At 37.5% G+C, this 18296-nt stretch overlaps 1 protein-coding gene across 1 annotated transcript; it reads right to left on the bottom strand.

Annotated features, from left to right (window-relative positions):
• Positions 1–209: 209 nt before the first annotated feature.
• Positions 210–17036, bottom strand: IGSF10 (immunoglobulin superfamily member 10). The gene is made up of 6 exons (XM_053459610.1): positions 16840–17036; positions 14348–14477; positions 12568–12958; positions 6170–11242; positions 4742–5642; positions 210–2997 (listed from the first exon to the last, which is right to left on the bottom strand). The coding sequence occupies exons 1-6, from the start codon at positions 17034–17036 to the stop codon at positions 1089–1091; spliced, it is 8601 nt and encodes a 2866-aa protein (XP_053315585.1). The 3' UTR covers positions 210–1088.
• Between the last annotated feature and the right edge of the window lie 1260 nt (positions 17037–18296).

The raw sequence follows: 18296 nt of genomic DNA, 5'->3' as shown, positions 1-18296 counted from the left end.
TTTTTATCAAAGTACTCCCCAGCTGGTCAGATGCAGCCCTTGTTCATCAATCAGTACCGAACCATGACCACAAGTTTAAAGAACCCCATGGTAAACCATCACAAACATCTTGGGGGGTGAACTAACGACCTTAAATGAAAAAAATATGCATACAATTATATATATATATATATTAGATACCGCAGGCACAGCTGTAATTGTCCATCAGCTCATATAAATAACAGACTTTCTTTTACTATTTTGGAGAATGCCCATGAACGTCAGAGACACAAGGCTCATAAAATCTAATTGAGTCACCGCACTCATATCTGCAACAATAAGTCTAGAATACAGAATTTGATTTTCTTGTTACCAAAATAAAATCTTGTCTTTTATTTAATCAAAACACACTCACAACTTTGTAAGCTTAACGCCGAATCAGTGCTTACATCACAAAAGTGGAAAAATACATTCTGGTGCCCTAATATTCTGTCAGTTAACCATTTATGTTTAATTAGCTCAAAGGCATATTCTAAAATTATCAAAGTGTATTTTACATTTTTGCAGAATGAGTACAACTATTAGCAAGATATTTAAAGAGACATGCATTCAACTGTATTATTTACACCGTGACTTAACATTTACATTTTCTTATTGTTTAGAATCCATAATAACCCGAACTAGTTTTACGTAATGTAACATAGCTGGTAACATAAAACATGTTTGAGATTTAGCTTTTCATTTGTAATAATAATTATGATTTCAAACCTGTGTTTCAGAAAAGAATTGAATAGAATGGAATGTCCACCATAACCTTTTGAATAAAATATATTTATATAATTTTTATTTTCACAGCTTTATTGCTTTGAGATTGAGAAAAACTGCCTTAAATAAAATGTCTGTTGATTACACACTTGCTGGTAATAAAACATTTCATTGCATAGTTGTTCCCTTAAAGGTCTTTCTCTAACAAGAGCTGAAACTATGATATAAAGATTTTAAAAAGTAATGAAACTCCAATAGCTTCTTTTAAATAAACTTTCCGGTAAAAAAAAAACATTCTGAATATATTTCATTTTCATTGGTCACGTCTTTTTAATTTTGTTTGCTCAGATTACTTTTAAATAAGTTGAGCTGGTATCTGTGCCAAGGGGGTTCTTGGCTATACATTTGTACATTCCTGTATCAGAATATCGTGGATTTTGAATAACTAGTGTGCCTTGTGGATGAAGAAGTTCTGTACCAGTGGGACGTCCTTTGCTAGCTGTCGACAAGAGAGATAAATCTGGAAGCTCCCATGTTATTTCAGGCTTTGGTATGCCAATGGCCATGCAGTTTAGATGCACAGGAGATCCTGCTCTTATATGAATATGTTGGGGAGCTTTATTTGTAATCCTAGGTGGGTATGCAACAACCATGACAGGTACACTTATAGATGCCTCACCTGCATTATTTTTGGCTTTACAAAGATAATTTCCTCGGTCATGTATGGTTGTTTCTTGGATGACCAAGGTCCCATTGTCAAGCAACATGTATTTTCCATTTACGTAAGGTTTATCTACTATATATCCACTTGGGAGGGTCCATGTAACACTTGGTCTTGGTATTCCATCAGAAAGACAATGTAAAGAAAGCGTCTCTCCAATTATACTCTTTATAGGCCCTCTTGGATGTGTAAAAATTGTAGGGCTCTGTCCAACTTCCAAAATGATTAGCTTTTCAATATAGCCAATTTTGTTTCGTGCAGCACATCGATATTTGCCTGCATCATCTTTTGAAGGACTGTAAATAATTAAGGTACCATTGTTTCCTGCATAATATTTAGAGAACTTTTGTCCATTGAAAAATCGTGTGCCGTTAGGCAAAAGCCACATTATCTCTGGAGTAGGATTCCCATCCGCAAAACAATTTAATATTACCATTTTGCCTGGTTTAGCAATTATTTTTTCATTGAATGGATTCTTAAACATTGGCCTTCTCAGCACGTCGACTACTTCCAGCTGCACCACTAACATACTTTCCCCTCCATCATTCCGAGCAACACAAGTGAATTCAGCTGTGTCAGAGGGTCGTATATTTCGAATTTCCAATGTCCCATTCTGGTGCACTATTATCCTGCTTCCATGGTATGGCGCTGTTAGATAAATATTATCTGGCATGATCCACATAATCTGAAGAGGTGCTGTCCCTTCTGCTCTACAGTTGATCAGTTTTCTAGAGTGTTTTAAGGCAGTGTCCTTAATTATTGTCTTGTTTGTATATAAACCATTAATAATAGGTGGCTTGGGTTGTACATCTAATTTTAGGAGTTTTGTGTCATCCCCTGCTGGGTTCCTTGCCACACACATGTACTCCCCTGCATCTAACAGCTTAATCTGATTAATTGTCAATGATCCATTATCATGCAGCACATATCTCTCATGGGATGTTGCTATCATATCACTTGATGGGAGGAGCCAGAAGATTTTGGGCTTGGGTTCTCCAATGGCCTCGCAGTGCAACACAGCACTTTCTCCAGCTCCGGCCACAATGTACGTCTTGTGGTTCACCTGTATGCGTGGTGCTGCTGCCACCACTGTTATATGTACTTTCATTTCATCTTTACCAAGTGTGTTTTCAGCATAGCATGTATAATCTCCTTCCTCAGCCATGCCTACTTTGTTAAGATACAAAGTTCCGTTGTCGAAAAGGATGTATCTGCGCTTTCGTTTTCCACTATAATCAGCTTGGAATACATTATTTATAACTGTGCCATCTGGTAAGCTCCATGATATTTCTGGTAAGGGAGATCCTGAAGCCTTGCAGTCAACTTTGAAATCCTTCCCATAAGGAACTTGCTTTGTCAGGTGCTGCTTATGAATGATTTTTGCTGGTTTCATGCTCACACTGACTTTCATCAGTATTAAATCATCTCCCATTTTATTTCTTGCTACGCACAAATAATCTCCTGCGTCTTTGTCAGTCACAGACTCAACGAGAAGAGAACCGTTTGGAAACACATGAATCCGACTTCCCATTCTGGAAAGAAAAGTGAAAAATAATATTTTAATGATGACATTGCTGTTCAATGATAAAGAACAGCGTAAAACATAGAATAAAAAAAGTACTTGTCACGTAAAAGTTCGTAATGTCCCTGGCCAAGAACATCTCCAATAGTAAAGGTTACGAACGCAAATGACTAATTTGCAGAATAATGGAATCTACTTTTCTGTATGGATAGCCTTAACCCTTAAGTGCTAAATGGTTCTCCCATCATGAGGGAGATAGTTATCATCTGATCTAAGTTAATTAGTGGCCATGGGTTATATTGCCTGGGTTACTGCCCTATATGGAGTAAGTGAATTGTATAGCTATCATTGGTCTTTTGTGACATGATATATGCTGCAATATCCAACAAATAATTCACAGTTCTATAAATTCTTTGAAACATTGTCGAATAAAATACACACAAGTGTGTCGCGAACATTTTATCCCAATGCAGGAAATAATCATATAAGAAAATAAACCAGAGACAATGCAAATAGATTGGTTAATGTATGTGGTTTTATAAGACATACCGCATATAATGCTTGGCTTGGGTCGTATAGGTTAGTATGATATGATGATTTGTTTCAGGTCTGGGTCCCTGGTGAGTGGCAAGCAGTATAGCCACCATTCAGGGGATGTCATGCTAATGACTACACCTATGTCAGTATTCTCAGGGACCCCAGCCAGTCATCAAGATCTCATCAGTTAGCAAGTTTAAGCCCCCCAAAAATGGATAAGTTGATAAATATATTTTATTACAGTTTGTTTGTCTTAAAACAAATTGTCACACTGTTTAATGTCCATACCTCTGTGTGTTTTTAATTTAATGATTGACATTGCAACCGTCATGGAGTCTCAAACAGGATTAGTTGTCCTACCGCCTCAGAGCCACTTTTAATTCACCAAATTAACAAACATAAATTTTAATGTTATTAGCAAAATAAAAAATGTTGGTTTTTTTAACCTTTAAAAGCTAAAGAATTAAAAGGTGTGACGCATTTCACATCATGTAGCACTCTGGCTGGGGTATGCAAGCACTCTGTATCAATATCTGTACAATTGTATGTGAAAGCAAACCAACCTTATCTTCCCTCATCTCTTGTGTAAACAGGGTCTATTAATACCCCCTTAGCTATTTACTGAATACACAGGGGGTAGAATACCCTCTGACCCGTAAAAATGGAGGTCATGCCCAGAGTACTTATTCCACAGTCTCCTGCTGTGATACAGAGTCAATTAGATTAATATCCGGAGGACTATTGGTCAGTGAGCAAGTTAAATTATTTCCACTAGCACAACAAACATACTTTTTATGATCTACTTCTTACTATAAAATGTCATATTAAAGGCTTACTGGCGTCTAGTGTTCCCTTCTCTTTTTCTAGGTGCATGTTAAGATTTCAAATGTTTGCCAGCCACAATGTGAAAACAGCTAGCGACCACTCTATACATTTTATTTTATCAAACACATTTGTATTACTGGGGATTCATAAAGCACTCACCAATATTTTCTGTTATGTGCATGTTAACCAATCGTGTAAACCTTCCTTTTCATAGAAGGAATTGTATAAATTGGGGAATTTCTAAATCTAATTGGAAATGTGCTATGACAAATAATGCTTTAAGTGGATTAAAGACAAGCTAGCTAATGCTGTCAGCAGAATACAAACCCTCATATTGTAGTATTTCTCATAGTGCATGTTTTATGGTTTTATGAAAAAAAAAATGCTGTCACCTGTGCCACTGATCAACCACTGCTTTTGAAGGCAGCCTCCATATAATCCTTGGCTTTGGTTGCCCAGTTGCTGTACAGTTCAGCATCAGCTTGTCACCATAACTCATCTCCGTAGTCTGTGGTGATGCATAGACTATTTTAGGAACTGTTTCACTTTGCCGCACCGTGAGACTGATCACTCTTCGCTCGGAACCAGTAGAACTGGTTGCAATGCACTCATAATTTCCACTGTCTGTTAAGGCTATGTTTCTTATATAAAGGGTCCCGTTAGAGAAAAGGAAGAGCTTTGGGTTAACATATTGCAGAGGTTTAACTTTTGTACCATCAGACGCTACCCAGTAAACAGTAGGGTGAGGATTCCCTTTAGCTGTGCAGTGGAGCTTTATCGTCTCTCCAGAAGCTGCTACAACCATTTGCCTTTTATCCTCCAGAATTACGGGAGGAGCAGCAATCACTTGTATCCGTACTATAGAAGTATCAGTTCCTGCGATATTGGTAGCCAAACACTTATAAATCCCACGATCATATATTGTGACGTCTTTCATTGTAAGGGTTCCATCTGGCTGTACAAGAACTTTATGGTTACTTGTGTGTGATTCTGATGCAATGGTTTCATTAGCCAATATCCAGGTAATGGTAGGGAAAGGCCTGCCTTCAGCCTCGCATTTTACATCTACAGAACTCCCAGAATGCACTGTAATCTCTCTTGACTTGGCCTGCAAGATCTTTGGAGGATACGTGATAACAGAAAGTGTGACCAGTAACCTGTCTGATCCATACTGATTGGTGGCCACACAAAGATACTGCCCTCGATCCTCTATGCCAACACTTGAGATGGAGAGGGTGCCATTGGTAAAAACCTCCATTTTGTTTCCCCGCCTTGTCTTGGATGCAAAAGTTCCTGGTAAAAAAAATGATAATCAAATTATTGCTTTTAGTTATTTTTTCATTTTGGTCATAACAGACCTTTATTAAGTTTCTATGGGAAGTAATGCATATCAGGAGAAGTTACATAAAAATCGCATGTGTCATCAGAGTAATTACATTTAAGTGTATGTGGATATATATATATACACCAGTAAGTAGATTGTGGGATTTGATAGTGACAATCAATCCTTAAATTAATAAATGTTGAGTCAAGTTTTGCTCTCGGTCTTAAAGATACTCCATTAAATTATTTTAAAGTAGGTAAAATATGCAACAAAAAAGTTCCAATAATAATAAACTAAACACTTTCTTTTTTAATCTGATAATAAAGATTCAACAAACTAAGACAGCATTATTTCTCCAAGGTCACAGCAGCTTCCGTTAAAAATTACAAATGTGAAAATTATAAATGATTTTAGATAGAATAGCATGACATTCTGGAATGAAAGCAATTTCAAATGTATATCTCGGATATACAATTTTGACATATACTAGGCCTACCTGATGACACTTTTGTCCAAAGTACTGTTGGTGTTGGATTTCCAGTGGCTTCACAGGGAATGAAAGCGTCTGAGTTAGCCAGGACGGTGAAACTTGCAGCTTTTCCACCAATAATTTTAGGCTTTGATTGTATATTGTGTGATGTCTGCTCTACATTTTGAACATTCATTGTAGTTGTTTCCTGAATACTTTTTTCCGTCTTATCAATATTCTTTCCATAATGTGTTGGTAGATGCAGCAAGTTATTTTTATAGGGTCTTACTATGTGTGGAGGCTTTGTTGTCATTCTTAAGTTTTTTTGTGTGAAATCTGATGTTTTGGCATGTGGCCTACTTTGTAAAGTATTTATAGTTGCTTTTTTAATGGACGTGGTCTGGGGTTTAACTGTTACTGCGGTTACCATGGTAAATGAATTAGACTTTCTTGTGGCTTTATAAGGTGATAAAGTTGGAGATGCACTGGTCCCTGGATTCAAAGTTGTTGATTTTAGAAAAGTCTCTGGATTTGAAGTTGTTGATTCTATAAAGGGACCTGGTTTTAAAGTTGTTGTTTTAAATCGAGTGGCCGTGACTGTACGTCTTAAGTAGGTACCTTCACTTGGTAGGTGATGAGGAGTTGTAATATAATTATTTTGAGGAGGTACCAAGTATGGAGTAGGTAATGGTTTTGTGAGCATCACTGTTTTATTCGGTGGAAGTGATGATGTTTTGGCATCTGGAGTTTTTTCTGAGGACACCAGGATATTGTTGACTATGTTTGACAGTGGTGCAGTTTTCTTATCCGCAACAGTACCAACAAAAAGTTGTGGATGTTGAGTAATTGCATACATTTTGGTATTCCTCTCCAAAGTATTCACTGTACTTGACTTTAGAACAGTTGTTTGGAAGATAGATGGAGTAAGTGTTGACATGTTGGTTTTCAATAATGACTTACTAGTGTTCAAGGATACCAAAGTCTTCTTGCGTGGTTGTTTTCTTTTTAAGAATCTATGTTTTGCTGTAATGCCTGAAGTAATGAAAGATGTGGGTGCTTCTGAAGTAGACACAATTTTAGTAGGTACAATAGTTGTTGCTTCTGAAGTTGCCATTGGGCTAGATAGTGTGGGATGGATCACATCAGTGGCCGTCTGTCTTATAGTACTCTCCGTCACTATTGGTTCTTTTGCCACTGATGTATGTATGGGGTCTATTTGGTTGCTAGCCTTAGTGGGAAATAATGCATTTCCAATCATTTTGGGACTTGAGAGTAATGAAATGGTTGGCATAGCAACTGTTGACGTATGTTGGCTGTTTTTTCGAAGCTTCCTAAATATCTCGCTTTGCCTTATCTTGTTATTTCCAAACAATCTGTGCCAAGGTATTTTCCTTCTTAACATTCTAGAGGCAGTTCTAGATTTTACAGTGGTTTTGGGAGATGGTGTGCTAATATATTCCCTGTTTTGTTCATCTATGATCTTGTTTTGGGGAGTATCCAAAACCTCCATTTTTTTGTCATGTATTCCTAGAGTAGCAGGCTGGTATGGTGTAAAAGAATTGCTGTTTGTGGAAATGCCTACATTTTCTTGAGACGTACTGACTGATTGTGAGGAGATGGTATAATTACTGGTGGAGGCATATTCTGTATTTACTGTAGGAGTTGTAGCAGATAATGAATAAGATATATAATTATTGGATGAGGGAGGATTTGTATTTTCTAATGTTAACCCAATTGAAAGTGGAGTTCCTTTACCATACATAGTGTTAAAAGTTATAGTTGGAGAGACATGATGAGTTGTAGGAAGGACAGCTATAGCAGTAGGAGAAGAATTCTTTGAAAAGAGCCCCTGTGTAGTGAACGCGGGAATGTTTTTTTGTGCCGTAGTGCTTTCAGCATATTCTTTAAATTTCCCAAATTTAAGCTTGTGCATATTTGTAATCCGATCTGGCCTAATGATTCGTCTTTTGCCGGATATCCTTCTTCTTCCATAACGTCTCATAGTTGGTACAAAAGGCGTTACATTTTTTACAATTTGAATCTGTTGCTGGGTAATGATTGTGGATCCTTCTGGAAGCCCAGATGAGATTATTTTTTGAGTACTATGAATGTAGATAGGACTAGTGTCAGTTTGTGACAGAAACATTGACTTTGTTGATGAATCAATACTGACTACCTTTGCTTCTTCAGGTTTGTCTTTGGATACTGAAACTTCCTGGACTTTTGCTATCTGGTTTTGTGTTTGTTGAGGAGGGTTGTATTGTGAAAATAGCTCATTTGTCCAAGGTGGATTAGAGGTAGTCGCTGACATAATATCTGCCTCACTCTGAACAGTATTTAGAGAATTTGTTTCAATACTGTTTGATAAAGAAGGACTAGTCTTTGGAGACACATGCACAAATTGTGTTGTAAGGCTGGGTGTAATAACAGATATTTCAGATTTTGAAATGTCCATTTTTACTAACTCTTTTCTAGCTGCTGGTGTATTTGACATCCTGTCTTCTTGTATAACAGCTGACTTGGTAACAGTTTCTTTGGAAATTAATGGTTTATATGATGTTGGAGTTTCAGACGGAATTATTGTTGTTCTAAATTGAGAAATGGAATTATCATGAAGTTTATCTGGAATAATTTGAGTTACCACCAAATTCCTAGAACTGGCTGGTTGACTAGTAAAATCATTGGGTGGTGAAATAAATAGGTCAGTGGGTACAGGTGTTGGGTTAATGTTGGTTTTTTGAGGTGAACTAGTGGAATGGGTCATATCTGAAAAGGGGTATGTTACAACATTTTCTGATGAAATATTCAAATAGTTAGATGTAGTTACTGGGGTATTTAGAATGTTCTTGGGAGGTTCATGCAGCTTGTTTACTGAAGTTGTTGAGTCTGAGATAAAAGCTTGAGGCGTGGTATGCACATAACCAGCTGTTGTTGGTGGAATTGTTACAGTATTCTGTGAAGCAGTGTCAGTATAACCAATTGTGGTTAATGGACTAGTAATAACAATTTGAGGTGTACCAGTTAATGAATTAAAGGGAGTTGTTAAGTCACTCTTGACATTCAGACTACTCAGTGTGGATGGCAATTGAGAGTTGGTTGTTGTATAAAGGGTCCTGGAAGTAGTTGTTGGCTGTGCAATTACATCTATTGAAGTGCTGTTCAAAAAACTGTGTGTTGTTGGTTCTTCATTATAATTCTCATTTGTAGTATGTGTAAGTGTATCAAGATAATGATGACTTTTTGGATCACTTGTTCCGAGGGGAAGATCAAAAGTTTGCTCTTCCTCTTTAGCGGTCCATACAGGTGTTGTATTTACATCAGTGACTGCTTTGGCTGTAACTGTTGCATTTGATATTAATACAGCTGACGGTTTAGTAGTTAGTATCAAAAAATGTTCTTCTACTGGAAGCAGTTCTTCACCAGATGATTCTGCTACCTCACCAGATGACCTTTCTAGTTCCTGTTTTTCTTTTACCGGTCCTTCCACTCCCTCTTTTTCTTTTTTGCTATTCATGGCATTCTGCTTTGTTTTTTCAAAAATCTCCGACCAGCGCTGGGGATCAATTTTTCTTGTGGTGTGAGTAAACTGACGTCTGTGTCCTCTAATGCGTTTGTTTATTTTAGTTCGCTTTTCAACCCCAATGTTCCTGTTTCTTGTTCGATCAAATTCTTTTGCTAGATTACCAAACCTATTTGGAGCCAAAATGGTCTTACGTTCGATGGCCTTTGCTGAGTTACTGTTTTCTTCAAAATCTTCATTTCCAGATGCTTCTTCATTTCCATCATCATTGGGATGTAACTTTTGTGTTTTGTGTAGTATGCTGACTTTCTTTTCTTTAACCAATACTTTGTGGGTAAGGATGTCAAGACCATACTGATTAGCTGCTAAGCACCTGAAATTTCCCCTGTCCCTTTGTGTTATATCTTGTATTTTTAAAGTGCCATTGGAGTAAATTATTTTGTTCCTAGATGATTCATGTAATATTGAGCGATCCGGTAAAATCCAGCTGATGGATGCATCTGGGATACCATGTGATCCACAAGGAAGATAAAGTGCATCCCCGTTACTGACTGTAAGCTCTGCACCATTCACATTGTCTTCTTCCACATCAGCACTGAGTACTGTAATTCGAAAGGAAAGGATATCAGCATCAATGTAATTTGTAGCCATGCAATGATAAATCCCTGTGTCAAAGCTGTCAGCTGCCTTGAGAATGAATTTTCCATCCTTTGTTAACGTTATCCTTCCTTCTTCACTTACATAGGGAGCCCTGATCTTTGTTCCATCAGGAAGAACCCAGTCAATTGAAGGAGTGGGTTCACCCAAAACCTGACAATCCATTTCCACTGTCCCACCAATAAGCGCAGAAAATTCAGTCTTTGTCTGGTTACTTTTAAGAATCATGGCCCAGTTTGCTTTCAAAGGCTTTTCAGTGCTGTTTGGTATTGTAAGAAGGATATCGGCAAAATACCTAATATGCAGCATACTGAGAGACGTAGCTGACCTATCCAACTGTAATGTCACGGTGTCCTGCATCAGCCAGTTGGGTTCAGCTCGCAGTTCTGCTTCAATGTCTGTAAATACATCATCGTCTGATGCAGACTGTCTATATTTGTAGCTAATGAAAGGTGTCTTTGTAAGCAAGAGTTCTCTTTTGAGTTTCATTGGGGAATCACTGTACATTGCAAGAATGCCCCACAACTTTTGAATATTGTCATAGTCAATGTTGCATACAAGAAAAGAAGAGAATGCAGTTCTTAATGTTGTGTGATCTGGTTTTATATCCAATGTTATTTGAGACATTTTTGTAGGTCTTTGAACACTGCAGGCTAAATTTGCTTCGTTTCCAGAATTATCAGTCATATTCAGGATAAGAGTACCCATGGGAACCACAAAATCCTTGGGAGATATAACAGTAAAGCCTTCTCCTTCTTCTGTAATGGTAGCATTCTTGGTTTTAAAGATGTTATCTATTGTTGGTTTTGCACAAACAAGGTCTTGTGGCGAGATGTCACTTAAGGACTTTCCTTTGTTTTTTCTAGGAGATGCACATATGGGACACTGTTGGCCACCACGGTCCCTTTTACATTTTATTAGCTCTGTAAAGAAGAAATATAAGCATTGTCATTATTTACAGTGTCAATAAAAATGTCAATTATCATAATTAACAAAAGTTACATGGTCATTTACCATCTTAACCCCTTCATTCCCTTATAGACGTACCGGGACGTCCAAAAAACGCCTATTAAGAAACCCCTTTGGACGTCCCGGTACGCCCAGCCTTTCTTGCAGCGTCAGGGACACATCCCTGCCGCTGCACGGGAGACCAGGCATTGCTGGCTTTCTGCTGTCCGATCTGCTGTAACAGCTTCCGGCATGAAAGCCGGTAAGCTGTTACATTTCAAACTGCCCGTTCGTGCGGGATATCCTGCCCTCCGATGAGGCACAGAGAATCTGCGATCTCTGTGCAGGTCTGTGAGGACCTGCATAGAGATCACAGTGTGATCGGTGCAGGGGGATCGCGGGGAGGGGAGTGAGAAACCATGTCTCTCACTCCCCCTCCCGTCCTGAACGAGAAAAGCTGGAAAAAAAAAGTTAATTCATTAAAAAAATAATATTAAATAAATCATTAAAATAATAATATAAATAATACTAAAAAAAATATTCAGGATTTGGACGACCTGATCAATTCAAAATCTAAATTAAAAATGTATTACTTTATACAGAAACTTTCAATGCAAATTGACAATGAAAATGTTGCCCTGTGTTAGGCTGGAGAGCATTAGCTGTAGGGACTTTGGCTGGGAGAATGCTTGTCATAATATATTCAACGTTGATATTAGATTCTATTAACTTAAATAATAACAAAATAAGTTCAGTAATAAAAGTTATCAGGAAATAAAAAATGATCTTAACAATGAAATGATGAGGGAAGAGTCCAAGTGGGATACTCATTTTAAATACAAAAAGGACAGTGCAGGTGGAAAGTATATTTGAAAAGAACAGAAATGGAATGTCAAGAGGTCATAGTCTAAAATTAGTGGGTTAGAGGTTTAGATGGTATGTAAGCAGCTATTTCTTCACTGAAGAGGTCACGGTTCAATGGAATAGCTCTATTTACAAAGTATGAGTCACTGTTCCATGATTGTCCATCAGGTTAACACAGACATTCAAAGGCTTTACACTATAGTAATTGGAGCCTATACATCCTTATTAATGCATTTGTATTGTGTATCAGGTCCTATTCTATTTTACACTGTTAGGGAACAGGACCCTGCATATCTTAAGTTTTTGTCTGTTTCAAAACAATGGTGTATAATTTCCAATAACATAAGGCTGTGGAATCTATTGACCTTCTATAAACACAGGATAATAGTAAAAATGGATTGATTTACAAATAAAAAATATACAAGATACACAGTACCTCTAAATTGCTGTGATCCTTCTATAAGCCAAAGTAAGTTACAATCACAGGACCACGGGTTGTCATGAAGATAAAGTCCCTCCAGTTCTGTCATATATAAAAGCATATCTTTGGGTAGGGAAGATAATTGATTGCCGGACAAATAAACATGCTTTATAGATGATGTTTTAAATATCTGTATGTATCGGAGGGTAACAAAGGTGTCTGTATGGAGTTGTCTTAGCGAATTTCCTTCTAGGTGGACCAGTTTTAGAGATGTGAGACCATAGAATGATTCAGGATGTAGGAATTCCAGTTTGTTGTGGTCCATGTGAAGCCTGACCATACTTTTAAGTCCAAGGAATGTGTTCTTATGAAGTGACTTTATTTTATTGTAGCTCATTTTTAAGACCTAAGAAGCAAACACAAAACAGACATAATGGCGTTAATTTACATTTACACACAAAAGCACCATGTGATGGTAATGCAAACCATTAAAATCCTGTGACTGTTATGTCAACTTCCTTTTCTGAGGTACGATTTTCTAAAGTTTTCTTTAAATCTATTATCTTATGGACATACCTGCCAAATTCCCATCTACTTGAGGAATGGCTTCCTAAGGGGTGGGACTAGTCACAGATCGAGGAGGGCTAGTCCCACACAGGGGCAGGGATACCTCCAGACATCCTCCATCTGGGATGGAGAGGATGAGCGGTGTAGGGGAAATAGACTAGAAGTGTGCATGGCATATTTCCCAACAGTTCCAGTTTTTGTTTTCAGGCACTGTCCCACTGTCCCAGATAGTTGCCAGTGGGACACTATGTAAATTCAGCTCGTTGGTGACATCTTCTGATCTAAAGAGTTGAGCAATCAATGAGGCTCTGTGCTATTCTCCATTGCAGCTCCCCCTTTGTGCCTTGGTGACCTCAAGGTAGCTATTCAGGTAAGATAAGAGGTCAGGTAGAGTAGCCTCTTGTCCCACCCATTACTGAGGCTGGTCCTGCCCTCTTTTCAAACCCCAAGCACATGAAATTTTGGGGTTCCTAGGTTTCTTATGGGCATGATCTCTTAATGCTTTTCTACGGAATATGGATGCATTGTAGTATTTATTTCTTTTTCTTACAAAGACAGTTAAACATTATATTTAACTTTCAGCCATGGGACATATACACAATTATTTGGATATTTCGCTAACCCTTTTCATTTATAGATTTGAGGATTACAATAAAAGTGCAAAGCTCTATGCTCAATGTGGCTGGACCCTATTCTTTGCCTTGTGGTTAATTCCCCTATTGTAGTAACAAAATCCAGGTCAGTTAAATAAAATAAATAAATATTTGTTTGATGGGGGTATTAAATGTAAATCATCCCATTTTACCTACAAAGCGTTGGAGGTTTAAGTCCACAGGATAAACTACTTACAATACACAATGCCTTAGATATGGTAATAATCCACACTGCCTAATGATGACCCTTATCTTCCAAACATACATGCTTTAATATTGCCCAGACGACACATGATAATGTATGTTGTCTTATCTGACTCTCCCATGAATTACTTTGCTAGAACAAGACTTTACAAAATGTATATTTAACACCAAAGACAAACAATATCTACACATCAATAAATATAAACACACCAAAGCTCTTAGACAATCTAGGGGATGCAAAAAAGAAAAAAAAAAGCACAAAACAGGGGTCCATGTGAGATCCTCGCACCAATGCTTCACCCAATAAACACTAGATTGAAATCTATTGTTGTGGACAATATAACCCCATAGGACTTATTCAGAGGTCTTACCTGCAAAGAGGATAAATCATTAAAAGTGCTTTCATGAATTGTCTGGATCTCATTACTGTGTAACATCAGCAACTCCAGCTTCTGCAAACCCGAGAAGTCATGTTCCATGAGCCTACTCAAACTGTTGTACCTATGAATAAGCACGCCAATTAAATGGTGTTCACCATTTTGCTTTTACAAACATAATGAATTACTGAAATATATATACTGAATTGCAAAAGAGGGAAACGGTTTATGATTTCAGTAATACCATGCTTTGGACATGTTTGATGAATACATCTGTTTTGGTACTGGCAGACATAGCATGTGCGCTCAATCCCAATTTACTGGATGGCAGCATTGACTTGGAATTAAGCCATATTTAATAAACATAGAAGAACAAATTACCAGTTTTTCAACCCAAAGAGGCAAATACATACATTTAGCGAACATGGGTCTTTAATATTGTAAGCTCGCTTGCCATGTGATCAGCCACACAATATTGTTTTTCAGTTAGTGCTCACTTTCCATTGATGCTTTGACACAGACAACAAGTTCACATGCTTTACCCAAAATGCGGTATTTAAGCCTCATTCAAGACATATGTCTCTAAACCCGTTCCACTTATGTACCATCCTTGCCAGTAAAGTAAAACTTCCTTACGCTAACTTCCTAAGCGTTTCGACCTTCTAGTTTTAGATTATGGCCTCTTCTTTTAACATTTCTCCTTTGAAATAAACTTCTCTCCTGTACTTTGTCAAAACCCTTTAAATGTTTCTATCATATCCCCTCTCTCTTCTCTGCTCCACAGCTGGGCTACAATTAGAGACGTTTTGCCTACATATTAATTTATTGCTTTCTGGGAAATGATTGCAAAATCATGTATGATTTCCCTAGTGGAATGTTTGTTGCATTAACCTCAGATTTTACAATTCCACTGCATGTGCCCAAAAGAATGCTTGAGTTCTGCTTTCAGTTTTCAGAGAGACAAGATAGAATTATTTCAACAAGATAAACCGCCATATGTACAATAAAACATTTTTTACACTTTCACATACTTGGCACAGATCTCATTATTACATTTGCTTTATATTACAGAAAGTAGTTGAAACTCGTCTTCACATCCTTGGGACGTAACAAAAATGACATTATCGGAATTTGTTTTGCCAATACCCCTGCTAATTCAGAAACCTGCTAACTGTAAGATGTTAACGAGCATACACTGTTAGAACTTGGTACAGGAAAGAACATACTGACACCCCCCAATTATGTCATGTGCAGCAGGGAATATGAAATCGAAACATATGGAGATTATTAGGTCATATTCACGTTACAGAATTTGCTTTTTTTAACAGAGAAGTCATTGTTCACATTGGTCGCTATTTTTTACAGGGATGTTTACACTGGGCATATTAATACAAACTTTTTGATATGTATTTTTTTTAATCAAATTTCTATTATAGCATTGTTAAAAAAAACTAAAGAATTTGAGTGTCTGCCATGGTCGGTTGACCTTTGCCAAGCAAGGTGTCAAAAAATGTGACCATTTTTTTTTAAAAAAAATGCTCTTTTGATGCAGTAATGGTTCCTGATTTGTTCTTAAATCTTTTACACGGTCATGATTGATTACCGAGAAGTAATGTTATAACTGACTGTACTGTAATCATTATTTAAAGGGACTTGTTTATGTTTATTTATATGTTTATTTATATACTATGATGCTTTAGCTGAGAAGTCCACTTACATGTTTGTGGTGTTCCCCCTTAGCAAAATCCCCCTATATGAATTTGCCTCTTCCTCCCAGCTATTTTCCATGAAGGAGTTGAACACGTCTCACTGCGCGTGATGTACTTACTGTTCCTCCAGTTACCCCCAGTGCTGGCTCGTGAACTCTGCAGCCAAGGTCTACTCAGACCTTTGTGTGCATGTGCTGATTGGAGCAATTGTCCGCTATTGTCTTGCTTCTTGAAGAATCATTGGCTACAGGTTTGTTTTTTTGCTGTTCTTTAAATAATTCATAAAGTAATGCATGACTCGTTACTGGGACTGACAGCGACATTAAACTGTCCCTTTAAAGGCACTTTAATGCATATGATAGCTGTGTGGTCCTGTTAAATTTTCATAGTGTCCCTCCTACAAATGCATGTAGGAGTCTGCTGATGTTTTGATGCAGGATACGTGTTTTGCTGGACACATCTCCGTGCACTTACCGGACATTGGCATATTAACTTTAATATGCATTCTTCTTTTGTGGGGCTATCAGGGACAGGAAGCTGATACTTTATTAAACACCTTATTTAAGTTGTCCCATTGTAAACACCCAATGCTTGTGTTGCCTGTATACATACCCCACTATATACACTGTGGTCATCATGATCAGTAATTGTTTTAGAAAAATAAAGACAACAGTAAACAAAACAAATGCAATCGATAAGTTGTTCAATACTAGTATATGCACATTACATAAAGTAAATGTAAAAAAAAGAACAAAAAGGTATCTTTGTACAACATACCCTAAATTGATGCGTTCCACGTTAGCCTGGATGTGCCTGGGGATTAGAGTGAGGTACCGAAAAGTACAGTGAACCTCTGTCGGAACGTAACAGGCACATGATTTGGGACACGCTGCGCTTCTGTTAGGAAGAATTGTAAGCCATAGGATCATAAGGAAACCAAGATGACAAGGATGAGTTCCACACAGTGCTTCCATCCTTATGGGCTGTCTTAGAGGACCATCCCCCAGTAGAATCTACAAAGCAACAGACCAAACATAACACTGTCTTCTGTTACCTAAAAATAACAACTCATTATATAATACATAAAAAAATAGCAAAAAAAAGGCATTTTTATCTTAAACTATGTGCGGGGGGGGTTGTGGACATATCGATAGTGTATTGGGATCTTCTAAAATATTTGATAATCTGTCTACAGTACTGCACATTGTAAGTAGAGGTAGGAGAGATGACTGTAGTGGGGTACAAGTTGAGCCAGGGCAGAGCCAAACTCAGCTTGACTTGTCAAGTCGGCCAATGCTCTGATTGTCACACCATAACAGCTGGACTAAAACTACAGCACTTCTCGTTTTGATGAGCCAATGCTCGCCTTGGTTCTTGAAGTCTAATGCTTGAATTTCCATCTCCAAAAACTACACTCCATGGTGCATTGGTAAAGGCAAATTCTCATCATAACCAGAGAAGATAGTCCAAACAATAACAGTCAAATTGTGACACACACGGTGCTTCTATCTCGTTTATACATCATTCGTGCAACCGATATCTGCAGTAACTATCATACCAGCTACTCGTAACATCTGAAACACGTTTCATCGATTAACGTTCAGAAATTGTGCATGAATCATTTTTTGCCAAAGAACACGTCAACCCTCTTGTAGCCAAGTAACAATTCCAAAGAAAACGAACTGTTTCAAGTGGATGGATAGTGTTGGCAAGTTAAAATTCCAAGAAGAAAATGCTGATATCATTTAATAGCTTTTCCCTTTCCCTTCTCTGCAGAACTGGATTCCAGTAGTGTTTTAAGTTTTTTTCCTCTCTTTTCTGTGGTTTAAGAAAAACATGAAGCATTTGGATGTGTTATGCTGGGACTGGTGGCAGAGAGCCACCACTGAACAGTGTTTTGGTTGGTAACGACTGTCAAGGGAATGTGATTTTGCCAATGCTTACTGTATGTGATAACGTATATAATATGTGACAAATTATTGTGTGTCAACATGGGTTTATAACCTGATTACTCTCAGTAAAGTCATATAAATTGAATACATTGCCAATGATTTACATATTTTAGAATGACCTAATCAGACTTCTGACTTTTCACATTTTCTTGAGTGGCCAACATCCCCTGTATGTTACAGTTGCTGTCTGAGCATGTTGGGAATTATATATCACAACTGATTTTGTGCAAGGGGTTTCCTATTCCCCTTTTAGAGAAGTGTGGAAAGGTAATTGTTAATATT

Source organism: Spea bombifrons, chromosome 3 (assembly GCF_027358695.1).
Source record: "Spea bombifrons isolate aSpeBom1 chromosome 3, aSpeBom1.2.pri, whole genome shotgun sequence".
Lineage (NCBI taxonomy): Eukaryota > Metazoa > Chordata > Amphibia > Anura > Pelobatidae > Spea > Spea bombifrons.
This window is presented reverse-complemented; position numbering and strand designations above follow the sequence as displayed.

Bases quoted from the DNA above. Each gene is read 5' to 3' on its own strand.
- IGSF10 (XM_053459610.1), bottom strand. From the start codon at position 17,036: ATGGAAGCACTGTGTGGAACTCATCCTTGTCATCTTGGTTTCCTTATG. The intron at 11,243-12,567 runs GTACTGTGTATC...TCTTCTTTACAG, and splicing joins AGGATCACAGCAATTTAGAG to AGCTAATAAAATGTAAAAGG. The intron at 5,643-6,169 runs GTAGGCCTAGTA...TTTTTTTACCAG, and splicing joins TTGGACAAAAGTGTCATCAG to GAACTTTTGCATCCAAGACA.